The sequence below is a fragment of the Dendronephthya gigantea genome, unplaced genomic scaffold, assembly GCF_004324835.1.
Source record: "Dendronephthya gigantea isolate DGI-Jeju-01 unplaced genomic scaffold, DenGig_1.0 000076F, whole genome shotgun sequence".
Lineage (NCBI taxonomy): Eukaryota > Metazoa > Cnidaria > Anthozoa > Malacalcyonacea > Nephtheidae > Dendronephthya > Dendronephthya gigantea.
Window position 1 is genome coordinate 718,264 of NW_021163086.1, and position 23,816 is coordinate 742,079.

At 37.0% G+C, this 23,816-nt stretch overlaps 2 protein-coding genes and 1 non-coding gene across 3 annotated transcripts; 1 reads left to right on the plus strand and 2 right to left on the minus strand.

Moving 5' to 3' along the window:
- The first annotated feature begins 287 nt into the window (after positions 1–287).
- Positions 288–5,669, plus strand: LOC114531949 (mannose-6-phosphate isomerase-like). The gene is made up of 8 exons (XM_028553545.1): positions 288–375; positions 554–678; positions 2,468–2,659; positions 3,109–3,199; positions 3,380–3,511; positions 3,773–4,060; positions 4,451–4,659; positions 4,856–5,669. Exons 1-8 carry the CDS (start codon positions 360–362, stop codon positions 5,078–5,080), a joined length of 1,278 nt encoding a protein of 425 aa, XP_028409346.1. The 5' UTR covers positions 288–359; the 3' UTR covers positions 5,081–5,669.
- On the minus strand, positions 5,525–9,215 carry LOC114531910. The gene is made up of 2 exons (XM_028553509.1): positions 8,099–9,215; positions 5,525–5,535 (listed from the first exon to the last, which is right to left on the minus strand). The coding sequence occupies exons 1-2, from the start codon at positions 9,141–9,143 to the stop codon at positions 5,525–5,527; spliced, it is 1,056 nt and encodes a 351-aa protein (XP_028409310.1). The 5' UTR covers positions 9,144–9,215.
- On the minus strand, positions 5,772–5,917 carry LOC114531998. Its single transcript, XR_003687910.1, has one exon. It is a non-coding gene; the product is annotated as a U12 minor spliceosomal RNA (small nuclear RNA).
- Positions 9,216–23,816: the final 14,601 nt, after the last annotated feature.

Genomic DNA, 23,816 nt, shown 5'->3' on the forward strand with positions numbered 1-23,816 from the left:
TAAAGTATACCGTATTAAATCTGCGAATTAGTGTATATAAGGTTTCATGTTCCACTTGGGTATAGGATCTAATCCTACCTGGGATCCGGCTAATCTCAAGGATTTATTGAACATGCAATTACTATAAAAAAGCTATCAACATGAAAGATATTTTCTGCCAAAAATAAAAATATACCAAAAGTTACGAAAACCTTTTTACAAAAGGGAAATCAAATCATCAAAGGATAATGACAAAAAATGTAAATGACATTGCTGACCAAATAAATATTTAGGACCGTGGACGCAGGACTATGAACGTGGCAGGAAAAAAAGGATTTGGAGGTTAAGATTTTCGGTAGATTTTTTGCTTTTAATTTTTCATGGAGACTGTAAAAGGTAAGTGCGAACCATGCAGAGTAATTATTTTTTGTTAATGAAATTTCATTTTGTTTCAACTTTCAAAATGAAATTTATTTTCAAGGGACCCATTTAAAACTCTGTGGGGCTCACTAGCCCCAAACATGGCGAAGAGTATAAATAAATAAATAAAAAATAAATATTTCCCGCAACTTAGCTGTGGCATTAAGATGCTGTGTCCAAACATATGCTTGGGGAAGACGAGGCTCCCTGAGTACTGTGGCCAGGTTAGCGCAAAACAACACTGAATTTCAACTCGATGAAGAGACTCCCTATGCCGAGGTACGTCTTACAGCGTTATCGACTTAACACGCGCAAACTTTTAACTGCGCGCAAATCCAGTCGACACATATTGATCCGATAGTTCACTTTGATTACCTGTAGTATATACATCAATGATCAGTTACGGCCAAATAATAGCTTGAGCTTGTCAAACTGTATTGATTTTTTTGCAGTCAACCAGCAGCATTTCCACACTGGCACTAGTCTGCCACTCATGTGCATAAGTAATTAGGGTGGCTGTTCAGGACACATGTGGTGTGCAAAATGAGGGACAATATATTATGGTGTTATTATAGCTACCAAATGGTTTTGAAAACATAAGAACTTACTGATATAACCAGGGAGCAGCCTGGCAGCATCTTCATGCAAACAACTTAGCATCAAATGTGGTATAACAACTGCCTAAAATAGACAAAACACTTCTCGATGTTTCGCATGAGGACCTTGATCAGGAGAGTTGATTAGTATGAAGGCCCTCAGGTCAAAACATCGAGAAGTGTTTTGTCTATTTTAGGCAGTCTTAGTATGTTATACCACATTTGATGCTAAGAACTTACTGATGTCAAGATTTACATTTGACAAACCCTATCAACCCAGAACCCCCTGCTTCCAGCTGCCAATTAGTGAAAAAAAATTTTATTGCCACAATTGCTCATACAACAATCTGGCTGTGGTTACAATGCTGTTTTACTGAGTTATTAAATATCTTCAGTAACATGAATTAGGCCCCCAGGCACTTATATGCATACTATAATTTGCACTGTTGAAAAGACACCCTTATGTAAGTGCTGTATTCACTGCAGTATATGTGGGGAGAAAATACAGTAGGTGGTACCTGTTCAAAGTTTTGCCACCATTGAGTTGTTCCAGACAAATTTGGGACTGATGTAATGCTTCCTTCCTAATTCTTTCTCTATATTTGGTGGCAAATTGCAAAAATTAAAATTTCCTGATATAGAAAAAAATATATTGTGTCAGCTAAGCTATATATTTATCAGCCACTCAGCATGAATAAATTGACAAATATTAATGTCTGTTGCTGCGGCTGTGTTTAAATGTTCCAATTAAGAAACTAGCTAGTTTTCACCTTATTTTTTAACAAGGCTGCAAGCCTGAAACATTTCTAAAGAAGTTATAAACTTTGTCTTGTGGTATAATAAAAAAGTGAATAATTTTGAGGGTGATAGTGCAAGCTGGCTAAACTTGGATGATTGCAGATTTTTTTTCAGTAAATAGCTAGGCGTTCCGACAGTTTCATCATGTGCAATCAGATATTTCTTGATCGCCATAGGTTGCCAAACCTGCCTCTAAGATGAAATTAGTTTCCTGTTAATAATTACCTTATTTTTATACTCATAATTTTATGTCTCAGCTTGAGACTTGAGATCTTTATGACAAACTGTCTTTGTATCTCACACAATACTGGTTCACTATGGCCTTAAATTTAGATTTAATGCATATGAGCTAGTGTCTGTATGAAAAACGACTGAACATTACTTCTGTACCCACAACTGGACATTACTTCCTATAAACCCCATAAGACCATATCACTTCGGCTCATCTGATTATATCGTGCCAAAATTATGCATGCGAATATTCCTACACAGATCAATACTATAAGAACTGTAATTTTATGCATTTGGCATTTTAAACACCCCGCAAAATTCATATTAATTGAAGTATACTGCACGTTTTGCGTAAACTGACTGTACGTCACTGAAAAACCCTGTTTGATGTGACAAGTACAACCAAGAATCTTCAGCGGTAATTTTTCCTCACATGTGTATAGTATTGGATGGGAACGCACAAGAAAGGACCTTCCGTGATTAGTAACGGCAATAACGAGGTTCAAATAACTTTAGAAGCATGGATCAGAGACCAGCCAGCCTGTGCATTGGGCGAAGAAGTTTTGAAGAATTTTGGTGGCTCTTTACCATTTTTGTTTAAAGTGCTTTCAGTCAATAAAGGTCTTTCGATACAGGTTTGCCTGTTTTTTACACAGTTACTCTACATAGTAAAAAGGGCTGTTATAGATGAAACGTTATTTGACTGACCGTTATTAAATCCGGTCAATGAAGGTACGTATTTTGATACAGCTTTTTACAGGTTTCAAACTTCTCCATAGGCATAGTTATTCTGCACACATGGTTATTCTACACACAAAACACATGTAGAACATGTAGAAAAAAAGGCAAAAATATTATGCCGCCATCCTCTCACTTTTTCCCACAATTCTTATCTTCATATTTTAAGCGTTTATCACCAACCGAGTTGAATACCTTCATGCAATTGTCGCCAAAAACGTAGCCATTATAACAGGCCTTGAGCGTTTCAATTTTCCAATTTAAATGAAACTTCATTTTTTGGAATGAGTATAATCGCGGAGATCAGCTACGGTAGATATTTCAGTCGTCACGTCAAAATTATTAGGCTCATCCTACCAAAGAGTTAGCTGCTCAACTTCATCGTGAAAAACCCGAAAACTATCCCGATGACAATCACAAACCAGAGATGGCCATCGGTAAGTCCCTACATTCGATTTGCCCCTACCTACCTACCTACCCTGCGTTTATTTTTATTTCCATTTCCGCCTACGTTATTACGCACTTCTACCCTTCTACAACACGCCGACGAGGAAGCAGCAGTAAATTGATCACGAACGTATAGTGGAGCATTTAATTCTCGTGAAATTTCCTTACAGCTCTTACAGACTTCGAAGGACTGTGTGGCTTTCGGCCTTACGATGAAGTCGCCAAGTACTTGGATACCATGCCAGAATTGCGAACTGTTGTTGGCATTGAAGAAAGTTCTTTGTTTGTCGAAGCCTGTAAAGGTGAGTGATATATACGTATAACTCCATGATATACCATATATATACCTTTCACCTACCCTCAGTCCCCTTGAAGATGAATTTGCGATATCATCAATGCCTGCATGACCAAAATTGTTTACAGGGCATGCAATACCTTACACTCATAACTACACTTCATCAAGCATTAAGTTAGACAGCATTAAGGTAACCCGTAACCCCCTTGCTGGATCGGCGGTTCAATCCAAGTTTCTTCCGTAGATTTTTAATTCATTTTACGTATAGGTAACAAAGATGAGCAAGTTAGGGAGTCACGTTTCAAGAAATGCTTTAGATCCCTTATGACAAGAGACACAAACGTTGTTAAGGAATCGTTGTCAGCTCTGGTTAACCGAATGAGTAAACTGAACGATAGTTCGTATGCAGATTTAAAGGAATTGCTGCTACGGTTAAATTCACAATTTCCAGGGGACGTCGGTTGCTTTTGCATATTCTTTATGAATCATATAATTTTGAAGCCCGGACAAGCGATGTTTCTGGCACCTAACCTACCACATGCTTACCTTGATGGAGGTAAGAGAAAATCTAGTTGTTCATAGAATGTACTCTATTGTACTCTCTATATGGTAAATTAGCTATATTTACAATAAAGAAAATGATGGCATCCGAATGATATTTTGCTAAGATGCATGGGATGAAAAAGGAAAAGGAGCATTTTACGTAACATTTTACACGTTACATTTTAAAGATAACCTGCCGGCTGTTCTTTTGAAAACCTCATTCATCTTTTATTTTTAACAGTAATACAAGGTTATGCGCATTGGGGGTATCTTTTATTTACACACCTTAACCCTGTTACCCACAGCCGATTTCCAGAGGGGATGGGGGAGAAAAGATAAAATACACATGTAAAATACCATAAGCTGTCACTCACAAGACCGACATTATTGCTCTTATTTCCAGACTGCATTGAATGTATGGCTTGCAGCGATAACACAATACGAGCTGGTCTGACACCAAAGTTCCGTGACGTAGAAACGCTTTGTGACATGCTTGATTACACAGCTGGCTCCAGGGAAGACAACATGTTCAAATGCGAGCGAGATCCGACTTGTCTATTCTCGGAAATATATGATCCCCCTGTGCCCGATTTTGCTGTTCGAAAAATACTAGTAAGTTTTGGATGCGCAGATGAATCGCACATGTTGTTTTTCAAAATTTGCTTCGTATGCGCATAGGTTGTATAGTCTGTTCTGAGCATGTTTAATCACGCCAAAAATTTGTAATTACGCTTGGCATTCGTTTTCCTGTTTTCATTTGTGCTCTTTACGTTGTGAAAAAACGATGCGATTCTTTTACTTCGCACAGGTTCCTTGTGAAAAGATCAGTTATACGCTGAAGGCGCTGAACGGTCCGAGCATTATCATTATCATCGAAGGGAAAGGACATTTTGAATCGTCTGATTCTAACAAGCAGATTGTTATTTCTCCTGGTACTACCGTCTTCTGCTCTGCCAGGCACGTGTTGAATATCGAAAAGGACAACACTGAACTGCTGATGTTCCAAGCTTACTGTGAGTTAAGTTCTGTGTGATGCTTTTAATTGATTAGAAAATTTGTGAGCAAAGACGATTAACATTAGTTTAGACTATTTTTAATCCTTGGCCAATTTTTACCAAATTAATTAGATAGGTGTTTATAAAACATGTTTTTAAAATAGACGCCGTGCTCTCTCGTCGGCCCCACGACATCAATTTAATGCTATTCCAATATGAATGGCTTCCTGCTCTGTCTTCTGGCCAGTGTATTATTTATTGCATATTTTTGAAAAAATTAAGGACGAGCCTTCTGGTAGTGGGCCTTCTAGTCCTCTGATCATTTGGGGACTTTGATAGGCTTTGTGGGGCCGTCCGACATAGCAGTCGTCTTCAAATTCAAATATTTGTAGTACATTAACCAGAGTTAACCAGTTTCGGTATTTCTAAGTGCTTTCATATAATTAATCAAAAATTTTGACCACTGATTCAGTCTATGTATCTCATGGATGATCTAGATGAATTATGATAATTGAATTGATAACTCCAAAGTTATTTGACTTAGAAAGTATTATACCATGTCACACTACCTTCACTGCTAACCTAGCATTGGAGATATTTACTACAAAACAAAAGTTTGAATTTCAATTTGCCTTCCGTTATTACTGATCGTCACAATTTGAAGCTCTGCTATAATAATTTATGTATTGTCTAGTATTTCATATTACTTTTTTTAATCTTTTATTTTTACGGAGATCGCTTCAACAAGGATCTCCCGCGAAAGTAAGCGGGCTATCCAAGGGCGACCTCTACCCTTCAGAAATTCTTACGCATTACTGGGCGTAGATCTGGCGTCACCCAGATCGTTATTTTCCTTACTCATTAGTTTAAGGCAAAGTACCACTACTTCGAAAATTGCTCTTATTATTGAATATTCAAGAATTCGCATGTGGGATGATTACCGATAATATTTCTTTCAAACATTTTATTAATTTCTACGCAAAGGGAATCGATTGTCTTTATTCTAAACTTACTTCAATTCAACTTAAACTATACTTCATTTAAAAAAACACTTGTTTATCTTGAAATTTTCTTACCTGTCGAAAAATTTTAATGCGCATGCGCAGTACGACTTACAAAACATGCCGACCAATTTAGCTGACGCCAGAAGGGTTGGGGTAAAACACGGATACGGATGAGGGATAAAACATGGATGAGGCGTGAATGGCACCATTGTTGCATGGCGTGACTTGGGGAAGGAGTCTTGACACGAGAGGTACGGATGTTTCACGCGGAATTAGTCTGTCCTTCCTCCTTTACGTCGGGCAGTTCGATGGTTTACCTCCCTTTTTTCCTGTCCCCTTTGCACTGTCGCAGGTAACATAATTTGTTGACGATCATAATCTTTGAGCCACTTGACATATTCAAAAAATCGACCACCTTTTTAAGCTGCAGCTACCGCATGAGAGCACACTTCAGCGATTTCCAACCTGGGCAATCCTCACAAGTTATTTTCCCGTTTTTTGCGAAAGAAACAAAATGTGGCTTTGAAGAAATTTACTCTTCACAATGTGATACAATACTCTTTTACGCCTTCACTAACTAGGTCGATGGAAAGTTTCTTGGGAAGGGTATTTGGTGCCACTTCAGTTGGGTTTATCTCGTTGGGAGTTTCTTTCTCATTGTGGACAGCTGTCATTCTCGTTTCCTGAAATTTTCGCAAATGGTCTTCCCGTTGCAAAAGATAGAAAATCTGTAGACAATTGGTTGAATTCCGTCAGAACTCCGTCATTTCACTCTCTTTAAAACCCATCGCACGTTTAATAAGAGGATTCGCGAATGTTGTTATAGTAAGGCACTGGCGGCTCGCCTAATCCTGCGTTACGACGAACACTTTTTAGCATACATTTAACTATCATCGGAATCTGCAAATATGCATGAAAAGTTTTTAAAACGGTTAAAAACTGTTAGGTACGTCTATGTAATAACGGACGCTATGATTTTGGTTTAACAAAAGAAGAATAACTTGTATTTCATGTACCTACTTTGATCGCGATTTACTGAAGAAAATGAACACCTGAGAAATAATCACATCCTCTGAAGATCAATGCATCTTACAAACTTATATGTGTTAAAAGAAAAACAAGACGCAATAATTATTCAATTGGTGATATTTTGACTTTATCTCACAATCATTGTCTTGTTTTGTATTAAAGCTTTCGTTCTCATAATTACAAAAAACTTTTAACATTTATGTTTATAGGTGTTATTTGCTGCGCTATATTTGTCTTAAAACTTGAAAGAGGAATGACGTCTTAAAAAGGCAGTCTTCTTCAAAACATATACATGTATAAGCGGCCGTACATATTTCTAGACAAGTACGAATCCTTCACTATATAACACGGCCACTGGGCCTTCACGTAAAGGGAACAACGCTAAAAACTCAATGCCAAATATATCCAAGGTACCACCAGCTTCACCGTTTTGTGTATAAATCTCCAACTGAAATTTGCCTTTCTGAAAATTGCGTGTCAGTGCATATATCATGCGCGTAGCCTGGTGCAAAACGACGTCACAAATTATTTGTCCTCGGCTCACATCAAACGTATGCAACATGTCACCACTCAAAGAATAAAGATATACTGTGTTACTGGAATATGCCGCCGTAACAAGTTCACAGTTTTGCGTCAGGCACAGGATGTCATTTCGACCATTAGTTTCAAAGTAGCTCGAAAGCCCGCCATCCTTGTCGCAGATATAAACGCATGTTTGATGACCGAAGATCAATGTTTTTGACGCAGCGTCCGCAACAAATTCAACATGAGTTGGAGAGTTAGAAAACTCTTCAATTTCATCCTCGGATGCACTTTTCCTATACTTTTTCTCAGCCAGTGCGAGAAATTCTAAATTTTTCTCGTACGTAATGACAGTTCCGATCCTTTTGGCAACGAGAAGTGAGAACTCAAATTCGCCGGTGGACACTTTGACATAAGCTACGATGTATATGCTGTCTTCGTTATCGTCTGTAACAAATAGTAATATTCTAGGAGCTTCTGTCGTTATTTCTTCGAAACTACAACATCGCATGATGTCATCTTCAATTATAATATGTGCGATGTGGCCACTTCCGGTTGACAATATTTCAGGTGTAATTTGACAGACGAACTTCTCACTGTTTGCATCCGGGTTAGCCGACATTCCATTTCCATCAAATTGAAATATGTTCGGCGCAGCAATTTTGGCGGTGCGCATTATATCCTTTGCCGCAGTATCCAGTAATGGATGAAATTGACCACGACTCACTTCGATTTTAGGCCAGTCCAACAATGTATACTTCTCCATTGCGAAACTTAAAATATAATTCGCCAAAACATAATTGATTATGATGACAGAACTCATCAAACCTCGACGTTTTTGCCTGTTGAAACGCGACTTCAATCCACCGTTTGTATGAACATTAAACGTGTTCTGAATTGCCTGAAGTTTGTGAAGTTCGGCGAGATACAGTATACATGTCTCAGCTACTGCCACCGGGTCTTCAAAACTTTCAAACATTCTACTAATCACTCTTAACTTGCATGCTAAGATCCGGTCCATCGTCGACAGCGCTTCGTTGCTGAACGCTCTTGTAGCTTCGCGTCGAGCGTCTTGAAAGGACCTTCTTGCGGACGAAAGACGATTCTTGGAGACGATTTCAAGATTGTTGATTATTCGAGAAAGCTGTTTAATAGATTCCTTAAAAGACTCATGCTCGTAGTGATCCCGATTTGTTCTTGACCTTTTCGTGCCGGTAGCCATGTCAGCCATTTCGTAATTTTGATTTGACAGGCAGTCAGCCAAGCTTCCGCCATTCTCCTGCGATTCACCCGGTAATTTTCTATGACTAAAGGCGCTTTTCAGCAAGCAAATTCCTTCTTGAAGAAAGCTTATACTTGCAAGAAGTTCCTTGCGTGACAACCCCTCCAGCAATGACTTTATGTTTTCCAACTCGCGAACAAAGAATTGGCGACATTTTTCGTCAGTGACATCGCCATCTCGTAAGCGTTCCGCCGTGTAATCTCGAAGTTTATCCCGAAGTAAACCGAATGTTAGGTCTAAAATCCCTTCAACAATGATAGACATATGGCTACAGTCTAATGCGGAGATCTCAGCGGTAGTGTTAAGAAATTCTAAAGTTTTCTTATACTTTACAAATTTCAGCGATTCGTCTAAAACGAATTTACTTTTTGTTTATAGCGAGTTATATATACGAGTATATTCAAAGTATTTCCTCGAAACGAGGAAGCGAGTTATGACAGGAAGTGTTTTGTACACGAAGTGTTGATCGGAAAAGACAGAAGACCCTGGGCACGAGGTTGCCGCCTCCCCTTCCCAACCTGACTTTTTTATATAATACTGATTTATATGATATATTTATACTTTATTGCTAAATTCATGTGAAAACAAAGATGTAGTTTTAAGGTTAGGTTTACGGTTTTATATTCAAAACTTCCCAAGGGGCATGTCTTCTTGAGAAGACGGTAAACCACTAGTCCAGTCATTAGTTCCCATATTTAGTCAACTGAATTTATAGCTTGGCCACATTCTTGAAATTTACCCAAAAGCGAAGTGTCCAGCACCAGTCCATTTTCATTGATCACTGGTTTAAATAGTGAACATGCACAGTTCAATGAGAACGAACGACTATGCAGTTATGTTATAAGTGTTATCTCAATATAATTACCGGGTATTGTAGCTGCATTAACGTGATGAAAAGCGCAAAACACATTTGTACCAAACTGCTTGTACACATTTATAAATACATAATTAATTGCAAATATCTCAATTATTGAGTAGTGAAATGTCGAAATGACGTTCAACCATTACGCATTAATTTTGATGTTAGGATTTCGGTTTATACGTTTACGGGTAGCGATATTTTACCCAAGTCTCAATGAATTTTTCTGTGATTAACATGTGTTTAATCATGCAATCTTGCCTCAAAAGACTATGGTCGACAGTATCATTCGAATGTCAAAGTAAATATATCATTCAACATATCGATGGAAATTCATTGAACAAAATAACGCTATTCGTAACCATATAACGGAACAAGGGTATCTCAACGTTTCTGTTATCTGAGATGGGTGACTTAAAAGCAACCGCGACTGCTTTGCACTTGTTGACAGTTTCAATGTTTAATTTTCTGTATACTTGCGATTAGAAGAAGTATTGAAATATCGGAAGAAAAAACTACGTACTGATATTGAACAATGAGATAAACCCACCAATATAGATAAAACCAATATAGGTAAATGGATGGAAGGTACAACAGGTTACCCCAATTACTGTACCCCCAACAATCACCATCTTAGTGGTATTTTCATGGTGAGCCCAACACCAGTATACAAAGAGAAATTCGGAAACTACCTCATATAATGTGGCATTATTTTAGGGGAATGGTGAGATGGCCTACACCTGCAGCCCCGTACCCGGCAGGCGCTTTAAAATAGTAAAATATATAACGCTGCATTCAGCCGGTATTGTGGGTGCTTGGGGTGGTTTTCTTTAGCGAGGAAGCTCCCCTTCAAAACCACCCCAAGAACCCCCACGCGCTGGCATTTTTTTAGCTGACCTCTATACAATAACTGAATGTAACATTTTTATTTTTACTAATAAAGTGCCTGGGTACGAGGCTGCTACACCTGAGCAGTGGCTGTGGCTCGCGATGGCTAAAAACTGGAATCTATTTCCAGGGGCTGTTTGTTGCTGTCGTTAATAACAATATCCTACCATGGGCCGTTATGTCGATAGTGCCTTAAAATTATTCTCCTTTCTTCGTTTCCTAACCTTCCAACGAGGAGGCACTGTCCGTAGCAAAGTCAAAGCTGTGTGCAGAATATTTTAAACAAAGCATTTAATTACATAGCAAGCAAAGGTCTATACACAAATCTTAATCGTGCATTGTTTAAAATATACTGCAATTGATATCATAAGGGTAATTGACACGCTAATTGTTCAATATTACCGTAGACAAGTCGCCTAGGGCCTGTTTACATGGAGCGAGTTATCCCGGCTAGGCGAGGTAAAAACTGCATATAATGAAAGACTGATCACGCCTAGCCGGGATAACTCGCTCAATGTATAAACAGGCCCTTTATTTGTTCGTTGTCAGTGAATTGAATTGTTTATGGTAATCGGCTTCGAACGGAATGAAATGATCACATTCGTCTAAGTGCTTGTCGAAAATTCATATTTAAGGTCTCATTCGGACATGTAGCCACGCGAGTTTAAACGAGTCGAAAAACTGTGAAAAAATATACCAGTTTTGCTTTCGCAATCAGTAGGAAATCCACGTGTCGTCGTTTGTACAAAAAGTGATTCTTGCTTCTGTTGGTGTACGGTAAGTCATTTTAAGCCCTGTTCATATGAGACGGCCAGCCCAGTTTAGCCGTTATTTTATCTTCACGCTGTATTACTGAAAGGAGATTAAACTATTCAAATAGCCGAAATGCTTTCGATGGAAGCGTTTCTGAAATCGCCAAGTCTCTTCCACAATATATTTATACAATCGCGGATAGTGCATACCTGTTTACATTGCGAATTTCTATCAACTATTGAGGCTTAGGATTCTTGAATACTATTTCAATGCCAAGCAAATTCACTGGGGAAAAAGAATTACTGATACGCTCACATACTGTTTATTCATAGGGACCACGGAGCGTTTTTTGTACTGCTGGGGCTCGAAACCGCGCGCCTTCCAGGAGATTCCGGGAAAATTTTGAAATATATACATAGGCCTCTGATCTGAAATCGCCGCAAATGCCTCTCAAATTAAGGATTAGTTGGGAAATAGTAGATACTTTGTAAAGTTTCCTGCATGTTTGGCGCTCATATACAAACATTAAACAATATAACCATGCTTTGGTTAGGATGTCAAATGTTTTGTGTGGATAACCACGCTGTTTTAATGGTCAAATGCTTGTTCTATATGTAAAGTTTCCAGCATGTTTGGCGCTCATATATATAATATATACAAACATTAAACAATATATAACCATGCTTTGGTTATGATGTCAAATATTTTGATATGGATAACCACGCATGTTAAATGATCTAATTCTGGTTCTATGTAAAGTTTCAAGCATTTTTAGTGCTCATATACATGCAAACATCTATATAAAATTGGAAATTGGAAGCATCGAGTATGGCCGGAAAACGGTATGCTCGACCATATAATGGTCGAATGTGGCCGGAAAAGGGTATACTCGACCATGGTCGAATACGCCGGAAAACGGTACATTCGACCATGGTCAAGTATACAGAAAAACGGTACATTCGACCATGGTCGAATATACCGCGGGAAATGGTATGAATGGTATATTCGACCATGGTCGAAAATATAACCATGCTTTGGTTATGATGTCAAATATTTTGACATGGATAACCACGCTGTTTTAATGGTCAAATGCTTGTCCTTTTTGTCTCTGTTTTTTTTTATTTTGGCCAAACATATTTAGTATATAAACATAACTAATTTCAATCTTTTTGTAAACATGGCGTATTTATTACGACAGATATCGTTGGAAATTAGAATACTCATTTCTTTGAATTGGTTATTAAAATATACGTTGAAGAAGTAAAAGTTACGATAGTATTCAAGATAAGATTCACTGCATACACTTGTAAGCAAAAAATACAAATTGCTAAAAACATGCTTGTAAATCTGAGCGAACTAAAAAATATTTGAAATTAAAGACTAATTACGGAAAAATTGTTGGTGGGGCTAAAGCCCAGCGAGCAACCCTGCTCCGCGGTCCCTGTGGAAAACAGCCCTCACGCCTTTTTCAATTTCCCTTACAACTTGAAATGCAATTATAATTTTGAGGGATCTTAATTTGTAGAGAGTGTTCGAAACGGCTAAGAAAACGTTAGCAGATCGTAAGAAATGTTCGTGTTTGATAACTTTAATGCCTCAGGGGCAGAATTGCATTGAGAGTAAATAAAAAACTTAATATACCTTTCATTTGAAACACATATCTTGTTTCCATAGAAACTTAAAATCGTATTAGACATGCAGGTAACAAACCGTAGAACTTGCTCATTTAACTTCAAGCCTTAAATGCACCAATACTGGCATTTTTCGTATCGTATACCAGCTAGCATGTACCAGCTTATGAAAAGTATCACTCACAATCCTCTTCACGATCAGACTCACGGATCATCCGTCAATCTGCATAGTTTGTCTATTTAGACGAATTTGAAAGGTCGTTCGTCTTGATTCATCATTCGTCTGTTACTATAAATACGGGGTGGGGATGAACTACGAATTTCTGCTGTATTCCCTCATACGCTGTGTGGCAGGACAGGACCGTTGTAGTCAAATTAATGATTTGGGCACTGCATATCATATTTCCCTTTTATTTTTGAATATTTTCCTTGATTTTTATCGGTGCAAGCCAACCTCTTTCTTGATATATTGTTTAATCAATTTCACAAGAAAATCTACTATTACCTCCAAATCGACGTGGTAACCAAAATCATCTTTTCCCAAATATCGTTAAAAATAATTAGTCCTTTTTTTTAAATGTATAGTTAGAAATAATTACTAAGATAACAAAGAAAAACCTGAAGTGGATATAAAAGAGAGACAAATGAAAGTTTATTTCCAGAGTTTTCGCATTTGGGGCATTTATCTTCTTTCTTCGTTTTGTTCTTATCTTCCTTATCCTCTGATTTATTAATCACTGTTTTGCAATTGTTATCTTCACAATGTAATGAACATTGTTTTGCTTTACACGAGAACTTACATTTACCTCCAGGACATTCCATATGACAAACCTGAACACCAGATGCACAACTCATATTACAGTTGCCAAGAAAACAGTGTAGTTTACAAGTTTTTGAATCCGGTCCGCATGACATTACACACCCACTGCTAAGACATCTCTGTACACAGGTCCCGTTGACGCTGCTACAAGTCATTTGTGAGTTTGGAGCATGGGAAGTCTGATCCTGACATCTTTCAGACGTACATATCAAGTTCGATCGCTCTACGAACGTCTCCTGATGGCAGCTTTTTCCATTGCAAGTTAGTAAACCACAACCAGAATCTTTCTTACAGGTTTGCTCACATGAATCCGACTCGCAAACTAGTGTTTTGCAATTTGCTTGGTTATGACAGCTTTGAGTGCAACGTGTATCGCTATGGCAAGTTGCTAAACAACCATCTCCGTGACAGCGTTGGTCACATTCTGACGATATACACACCATATTTTTACATCCAACGCAATTCTGCTCGCACCTGCGCACCTTTTTGTCGCAAGTTAATTGAGCACATGTTTTGTTGACACATGGTTGTGGACATTCCATTAATATGGAGCCATTACAACTCCAACTTTCACATCCTTGTTTTAAACAAGCTTCTTGACAAGTGCTGTTTGAACTATCATCGGATCGCCTGCAATCCTCTGCGAGGGTCGAAGGCAGGCAGACGAACAGCGTTATAAAAAAAAGAAGCGAATGCATTGCCTTTAGTTGAAAAACCAGCACAATTCGTTTTTGATTCCTGAAAAATAAAAAGAAGTATATAACGAAACGGAATAACGACGCGAATAACGGAACGGAATAATAGTTAATGGTGCAAGGGGGGATAGCCTATAACAATATGGAAATTAGTAATTTTTAGTGGCATTTGAGTCCCTATGACTTGATTTTCTAATTTTGGGGGCATGTTGCTAACTGAATATCAGTTTCACTGGGGGGCTAAAACTTGTAACTACAGGACAGAGGATGCATGGTCTTTTCCATTGTAAGCTAATAGAATGACAGATACATGGGTGCATTTTGAGTTTAAAACCGATCTAAAATGGCATTGTTCTCTTGAATTTCCTTCAATATTTCTCACGATTGTCCGATAGGCGTTGTTTTTGAACTATCATTTTTTCTATATATAGGTGTATAGTAACTGCTAACTGCTGTTCTGTCTATCGTCTTTGATTTTACTGATTCCAAGCCTATTTGACATCAATTTTTTCATAAATAATCCTTCAGGTATGTCCGGAGGCGCCAGTAGAGCAACCATGTTTACGCGAAGAGTGCATTAATTTCCATTCATGCATGATTCGTCCTGTACCCAGGTTCGCTTCAAACACACAATTATTCCATTTGACATTAAACAACACCATTCTATTAATCTTAATTTTTTATATGAAATAATATTATTTATTGTTATCTTATTATGGAGGTAAGTAATTGTGGTTGTCATTCACTTTATCGTATTCTCAATTTTTATTGGTTAATTTACCTGCAGTTAACTGGGTGCAAATAATACTCTGAGCATGCGCATCTGTTGAAAACGTTGCTCCGCTGCAAATAATATTCTGAGCATACGCATTGATGTCAATCTGGTAAACAATAATGGCGACTCACTTTGCTAAACTTTCGGAAAATGAATTGTATTGCTTACTCGAAGAAAAAAACGCGAAAAAAAAATGATAAAACAATTATTGAAATCGGTAATAATCAAATAATTAGATCCGCTCGCCACGGACAAATCAGAATATTTTGCTCGACCTCATTACATTATGGGCGAATATGACGAATATAATATATATACGCGGGTTGTGTTGCCATAATTCGAAATGTCGAAAACACTTTCTTTGTCACCGGCCACTAACAATATAACGCAAAGATCTGCGCAAGCTGGTGGTGACATATGAGAACCATGCATAGTGTAATTTGCCACCTGTAAATAAGGATGTGCTGCCTATCTTCCACGCTTGCTACTGTAGCAATTTATAATCAATTGGGTTTACAGCGAATATATATATACAAGCTTTTCGTAATTCCGAGCATTTTGAACATGACAAGGAAAACGTTGGTAATCACTTGGTATCAAATAAGTTCAAATGTTCGATGACCCGATTACTAATTATTAAGTTCGACACCGCAGAAAGGAAATGTGTTGATGGCATACTTGCAATGCATGCGCTAAATATAAAATATCTGCAATTCAGCTACGTATAAAGTTCAAAGCTTGAGTCAACGGTTGACTCATCAACCTAAAGCGTTGTTGATTAGCAAGAAACATTTCTAATTAAGTAAGTTGGGCACATAAAAAACACGATGTATAACGTGCCCGAGGCTAAGAAAGATAGAGCGTGATAAAAGTTATCACTCAAAACCCCTCTATTGTTATGCAGATTTTTGCCTGTTTTATAATACTTACTAGCTGATATTGCACGAAACATCGACAATGTCACAGAAGAATACAACTATCGCCATGCAATAATTCACAGGAGTTATGCTTATAAATATTTGTAGAACAATTGACATTTCCACAATAGCTTTTGAAAACAGCCGCTGAAAATATACAAAGCATCAGACCGAGCGAAGTAATAAAGCGATCGTACCAATATAGAATGACGAAGTCATGATATCCATGCATCAACGCACGAAGTTGAAGCGTTCTGAGGTATTCTTGCAGGTTAAAACTACGTTTGATTAAATAATTTCCGTCGTATATATAAAGCACGATACAGATCAAAGCAGCAATAAAAATAAGAGCAAGATCAGAGCAAGATAGGCAAATACACGATACAAGTCATTGGCTTGTAGTCAGTTCAGCGCGATGGAGTACTCTGGCTTACTATATATATATATATATACAATTATTCACACACAAGTGAGCAATACTGATCTTATAGACAATATTTTTTTACCTTCTTTACAATCCGAAACAAAATATACGGACTTCTTTTGTGTGACTTTTCAAAAGAATAATGTGCAACCGCGGCATCGAGCATAAACAAAACACAGGAGATGTAACACATCAAGACGTAATCATGTAACCAGAGCCCGCGATTCTTCAGAGGTAATAAGCACTGATAAGGCCGAACACGAATGAGACGAAAAACCTGGGAAGGAGGATGGCTCTTGTCACGAGATTGGTTGCAAACCTCGCAATATTGTAAAAAGGTCCATGAGAAAGACAAAGAAGTCACAGAATCACAGTGAACTGAAACCACGAATGGATCGCAACAAATTAATATTAATGGTGATTCATACTAAACTCATCTTGTAATCTTTATTATTCATACTTTTTTATTTCCGGGCACGGTCAGTAATGTTATTCAGTGCTTTGTTAACATTGAACTGCTATGAAATATCCAGCAGAAATATTCAACACCATTGCTATCTGCTATACAACTAACACAATGATTAATTTTTAATTTTTTTTCGAAGGATTTTATCTGTATATTTCGCACTAAAACACACTTGCGACGACGCAAAAAAACAACAAAAAAAGAATAAGAAACAAAAACAAACAAAACCGAGGCGAATTTTCAACTCCCGGTTCCTGACGCCGGAGTAAATATGTCTATACTGAGTCAACAATATCAGTCTACATGCATCAATCGATAGACAAGTCAAAGTAATTTCAACCGGATAACTACCAAAATTTGGTTTAAACCTTTTAATGCATGTATGCATGGAAAGGCTTTCTTCGCTACCTAAGACTGACGATTTTAAAGCGATTGAAAAAAACCACTGATAGGCAGATATCCGGCAGATACCGCAATAGCCGGCTTTCATATATATACAACCGGCCCCTGGACCTCGGAAAAAGAACTTAAAATAAAATAGATACTTTCCCCCCCTGATCAAGTCTGAGAGTCATGACTAGACATGAGAAAATTTTCTCAGAAAGCTGTTCGTTTTTAAACAGTGACGTGCATATAAGTAGTTGCACTTATGCCATGGATAGTTGTAATTCATTCGTCAGTTATATTAACGGGACTTTTAAAACGTTAAAGGTTTTTATGAAGAAGGCGAGTGTTTCACAGAAACTCTGATGAGGAAAACTAAACATCAAAACATATAAATTAAAAACACTACCATACATGCACGTCTTCCACTTATTACGAACAATTTGCTTTCAAATCGTGTCCAAACATCCGCGGGTATATACGACAAACAATTTTCCTTGGTCGACCATTGATGTACAAAATCCTTTGTCCATCGAAGAAAATTATGTACTTCATTGATCACCGACAATAGATCCGATGAGTTACGACATATGAAAACCAGGGACCCAGGGTTGTAGGAATTGTACAGATTATTTTGATTTGATGTGTTTGCAATATGACTCAGGATTCTTATCAAAGCTTCAGGAGCCAGTTGTTCAAAGCTATAGGTTAGCGCTAACCCTGGGTTAAATTTTACTCTGGTTGATTTATATGCTTCTGTACCGCTGTTTGTTTCAAGACTTTACAAAAAAGGACTTCAATTGATCCAGAATGAAAAAACATGTTCAACTTCATAAAGGAGAGATTAAAAAAATTGATGTGAAAATTTGAGTTAATCTTAGGTTAAGCTAACCGGCCCCAGGGCCAGGGGCATGAGGACCCGCACAATGTGTGAAAAAATTAAGGCAAAAAGTGTTCGTTCCCATGGCATCTGTTTGGTAGGTGTTTGAGGGTTGACATGTAGAAATTGAATTAACTCGCTCCTTTATTTCGTGCAAGTGTAATTTGATACTCCGTTTTCATTCTATGTTTATATATTAATAAGCTGCGTCGATCTGGCTAATAATTTATTAATTCTTAATAGCTAAACACGATTGTCAACGCCGCATTTAGGAGTTATAAAGGCAAACGCGCGCCAATATTTGACTAAAACCGCGAAGTTGTTGTCAGAGCCGCTTGAGCGCGACTAGTCAATTCAACTTGCGAAATGTACTACCGAGTATATTCGCATTGCTTAGACTATAGCAAGAATTGGTATGCGTACAATGACTTGCTTTTTGGATATCCGAAATCTGGTAGAAAGCACGAAGGAAGCGCGACATTCTGTTTGTTCTCCAGCGAAGTACAAAAGGTTAATATCGCTGATCTCAGAGACCGCGACGGCAAACAGCCATCGAACAACATCAACAGAAAACCACCTAGAGCCAAGTCCGTTCGAATGGAAAGACATATCAATCTTCTATGCTCGCGCTCGAGAATGCCTAAATAAACTGGGCAAATCCATACTGGTTCAATGTCCCGCCAAAATTACATGCCGCGCGCGCCTTCTAGCGCTCTCATTAAATCGAATGAAATAGCACCACAAAGCGCCACATTGAGGAAATCAATGATGTTTCTGTACCATCACCGGTAGGATTTACAAATGTCTCCATTGTTTATTTCAGAGCTAGTATGTAAACAATTATGCATAATCACTAAATGCATTTTTCTACCTTACCAACAATGCATATATATAAATACTAATTGAGAGGTAAACTTTTACTCTAATTTCACAATAAATTATACCATAAAATATTTTTAGTATTCAAGGCATGAAAAATACATTGCTGTTGTACAGTATAGAAATTGTGAGAATTCTTTTAGTGGACACTCTTGTGTCGGAAAGATGCAGTCATCTTTTGCTGACAGATTAAGAAGATGTAGTCATCTTTGCTTAATCAGTTGAAGCTGAAAGTTTTCTGATGGTTATTACACAGCAAATTATATCTAAATTAGAGTAGCTTGAAAACTCCAATATATATATTATAATTTTACCATCAAGTACTGTTCAAGACATAAAAAATATATTGCTGCTGTACAGTATAAAAATTGTGAGAATTCTTTTAGTGGACACTCTTGTGTTAGAAAGATGCAGTCATCTTTTGCTGACAGATTAAGAAGATGTAGTCATCTTTGCTTAATCAGTTGAAGCTGAAAGTTTTCTGATGGTTATTACACAGCAAATTATATCTAAATGAGAGTAGCTTGAAAACTCCAATATATATATATATTATAATTTTACCATCAAGTACTGTTCAAGACATAAAAAATATATTGCTGTTGTACAGTATAAAAATTGTGAGAATTCCTTTAGTGGACACTCTTGTGTCAGAAAGATGCAGTCATCTTTTGCTGACAGATTAAGAAGATGTAGTCATCTTTGCTTAATCAGTTGAAGCTGAAAGTTTTCTGGTGATTATTACACAGCAAATTATATCTAAATGAAAAGTACCTAGAAAACTCCAATATATTTTATAACTTTACCATCAACTACTGTTCAAGACATATAAAATATATTGCTGTTGTACAGTATAGAAATTGTGAGAATTCCTTTAGTGGACACTCCTGTGTCAGAAAGATGCAGTCATCTTTTGCTGACAGATTAAGAAGATGTAGTCATCTTTGCTTTATCAGTTGAAACTAAGAGTCGTATCACAACTATTGCACAGCATATCTTATCAAAGACAAACATTTATGTATAAAGTACATGTAACATATAATTTCGCACAGGGTGCACTAATTTATTAAATACTAATTATATTTGCCATCATATTCTCTAGTCCTTATAAATTAATGCTCATTGTAAGTCTTATTCTGAACCAATTTGCAAAATTATTACAATCTGACTGATGCAATACAGTGTAAGTGATCGTATTTGTTGTTTTCTCTATCAAAGACCAGTTAATTTAATGTGATATTTTATAGGTACTGTTATAATGCAATCAATTTATTGTGGATAATGTTTTGATAATGCAATAGTTATGTTTGCTTGTCCTTTCCTTACACTGATCTTAGCCCTAACCATAACCCCAAACCTCAACCTCCCAAATTTTGTTTTCCCACCAATACAAATGAGCCTAAAAAATTTTAAATTCAAACAGCAGCTACTGTACTGGTCCTACTGATGTCCACTAAACTACAGTCTCATGTACAGGTGATGCCAGTACTTGAAAAAAGGGTATTTTTTGGCACCTCTCTTGGTTATAACAAAGTATACTGTTTAAATATATATATATATATATATATATATATATATATATATATATATATATATATATATATATATATATATATATAAACCTTTTATATATATAAACCTGTTAACCTTTTACTAGTGTTAAAGTGCATGTGTACGGCAAAACATTTTCAGATAAACTGTTTTCTGATTACAATGACAAGACATTGTGCGGTAGCGACTTCATACAAGGCCCCAAAAATTTTTTGTCCTATACGTGATCAATAGAACTTGTTAAGGAAAAAGGGGCAAGGAAAAAAGTTCCCCCGCACGCAGCTACCGGATTTTATTGTGTACAGACATTGGCCTTATTGTATGGCTGTTACAGTAGAATGACTAGGATTTTAGTATTAGCGAAAGCAGTACTGAGAAAATTGCTTTGACAGGGTCAGATATTTGACTCCCTTTCTATATGCGTTGATACTTATTGCGCACTGCCTTATAGCTTCACGCAGCGAGCATTTTTAAATTAATAACTTGTTAATAACAGAATTTCAACCGAGTACCTACTGCGAGTAATGAAACTAATAGTGGATTGATGACAGTTTTTGCAATTATATTTAATGAGATAATGCGCTCTGATTTCCTGACTTTTGCGGATTCAATCCGCAAAAGTTGCTTTTTCCAGGCCGTGCGGGTCGTCATGCGGTTGTATGAAAGCCGGATAGCGCTATCCACCGGATAGTGGTTTTTTCAATTGCTTCAAAATCGCCCGTTATTTGCTACAACTTTGATTAAATCTTAGTATTCCTAAATTGAAGATCCTCTTTAATAATGGTTGCTTTCAAGCTGAAATTTTATCCCCTTTCGAGCATTTTTAGAACGGTTGAAAAAATCACTATTCGGTGGATAGCGCTATCCGGCTTTGATACAACCGGCCCCAGGAATCTATCTTGCGATGTTTTAACCATGTCCATGCATGGGAAATCCGGAATTTTATTTGCTCACAAAGTAAACAAACCACGTATAGATAGATATTCTCAGCAGACTTTAATTCGCATTGCCATTGCCATATATGCATTGTCAGGATTTAGATCCACATCTAAGACTAAAGATTCGAGCAAATTACTGTTTGTCCTCGAAGAAAACGCGATAACTTATATAGTACTTATATAGAATCATGGCTTATAATATATGTCGATATAAATATTCTTACCTTCAGTAAATCATAAAGGTTTTCATTTCCCAATTAAAGACAGAGTAAGATAGTGTAAAACTGTAACGTTCTTTACACAAAGCTTAAAGATAACTAACGCACGTCTGCATTGTAAAACCAATATAAATTAAGAGCAATATTAATTATTTAGCCGATGGCGATGTTGCACTTATAAAGGAACCATTTTTTACGACAATTCGCAATGGATACGAAGCTATATAGCTATACAAAATTTGATTGGTTCCAATGCATTGCCATTGGCGACAGAAATCATCGTTAAAATCGTTCTGTGTACCTCAGTCGTAATCGTATTAGGCTTAAAATACAAATAGACTATCCATAATATACCTCAGTAAATTATCTCATTTACTTATCTTGATTCAAATTACAAACTTAACTTAATTCATCAAAGGAAAGCGACCCACTTAAACAGACATTAGTGTCTTCATGCAAAACATTTTGTTATCCTCAAGTTTCGTGCATGAATATAACTCTTTTTCACTGACCCATGCAAGTCCCCCCCCTCTTGCCTTGGACTTCGCCCACGAACAACGAAAACAACTTAAAACTTTTATGTCAGTACTACGTGTATTTCGTGACTTTCGTTTTGGAAATGAAAATTTATTTTAATATCTCAGTACTTTAGACGTCCTTGCTGAAAGCAAAACACAACAGTAATTGAGTATTCTATTTCTTTCTCGAAAATAATTTATTAAGTTAAACAAGCAGGAACAAGGAATCAGCAGATGTTTCGGACAAACGCCGTCCAAGATAAACTATAAACAACAAAATATATGAACTAAGAGGATCGCATAGACAAGTAATTTTCCTTAACAGTAACAAGTTTCCTATCCAGTTATTCTTGGGTGACACCATTGTCATGCAGACAATTATTTCTGGTCGCTTGTGCATTTCACGAAAAATTTGTCCGGTTAATTTTTCCTCGTATGCACGAGGCTTTATGATGAAGCTGCTTGGTCAAAGTTTACTGGATGTACACACATTTAATAAAATTTAAACGTTAAAGCAAATTAGAGAAAAAAGAGTTAATATACCGCAGAGTAAATAATAATCATACTGGGTCAACCCCAAGGTCTTGTTTTGTAACAACATGCAGGATTGCGAAATTGACCTTTAATTATAGGTGAAGACCGCTATATTGGACTAAAAATTTAAGTGAAGGCAAATAATATAAGTTTGACAATCCAATATGGCGGAGTAATATATGAAATATCAAAAATATTGTTCAATGAAATAATTAAAATTTGAGATACAATTGTGATGTCCTGTTCTTAACTTCTAGAGCAATTGAACAACAAAGATATTAAACAATGATTATACCCAGCCCAAATCGTCGTGCGAAATAATTTGCCAACGTTGTTGGAAGCGGGTTCGCTTCTCAAAGCACCTGCTCTGTACTCCGCCATTGTTGTCATTGGCGAGCGAATACTTGCCGTCTTGTCGTCTGAATTCACAAAACCTCTTCCTTTCAGGTTCTACTCGATGTATTCCCAGCGTAAGATGAAATGTCTTACGCGAGGATTTATTTCACTACGAAGAACATTGTTTAATAAAGACGTGAAATATTTTCAATCATAGTACGAAACAAACTTCATATTAAGTATGCAAGCGAAGTAAACTAGAATCACACTTGGCAAAGGTTGGCAGATTGTTTGAATAAAGAAGCCAAACACCTCATGCTATATCTTTTGTATTTTTCTTTTGGCCTTTTGTTTCACGATGACATTAACGTTGATATAACTCTCGTTTATTCTGCTAATCGACTGACCTGCACTATTCCTAAGAATCGAGACACCGTAGTATTTTTAAAACATATTGTATTTCATTACCTAATG

What these genes read in the sequence shown, in the direction of transcription:
- LOC114531910 (XM_028553509.1), bottom strand. Translation starts at nt 9,143, where the DNA reads ATGTCTATCATTGTTGAAGGGATTTTAGACCTAACATTCGGTTTACTT.
- LOC114531949 (XM_028553545.1), top strand. An exon ending in AAGAGACTCCCTATGCCGAG is followed by an intron (nt 679 to 2,467) that starts GTACGTCTTACA and finishes ACATGTGTATAG; the next exon opens with TATTGGATGGGAACGCACAA. An exon ending in CAAACCAGAGATGGCCATCG is followed by an intron (nt 3,200 to 3,379) that starts GTAAGTCCCTAC and finishes ATTTCCTTACAG; the next exon opens with CTCTTACAGACTTCGAAGGA.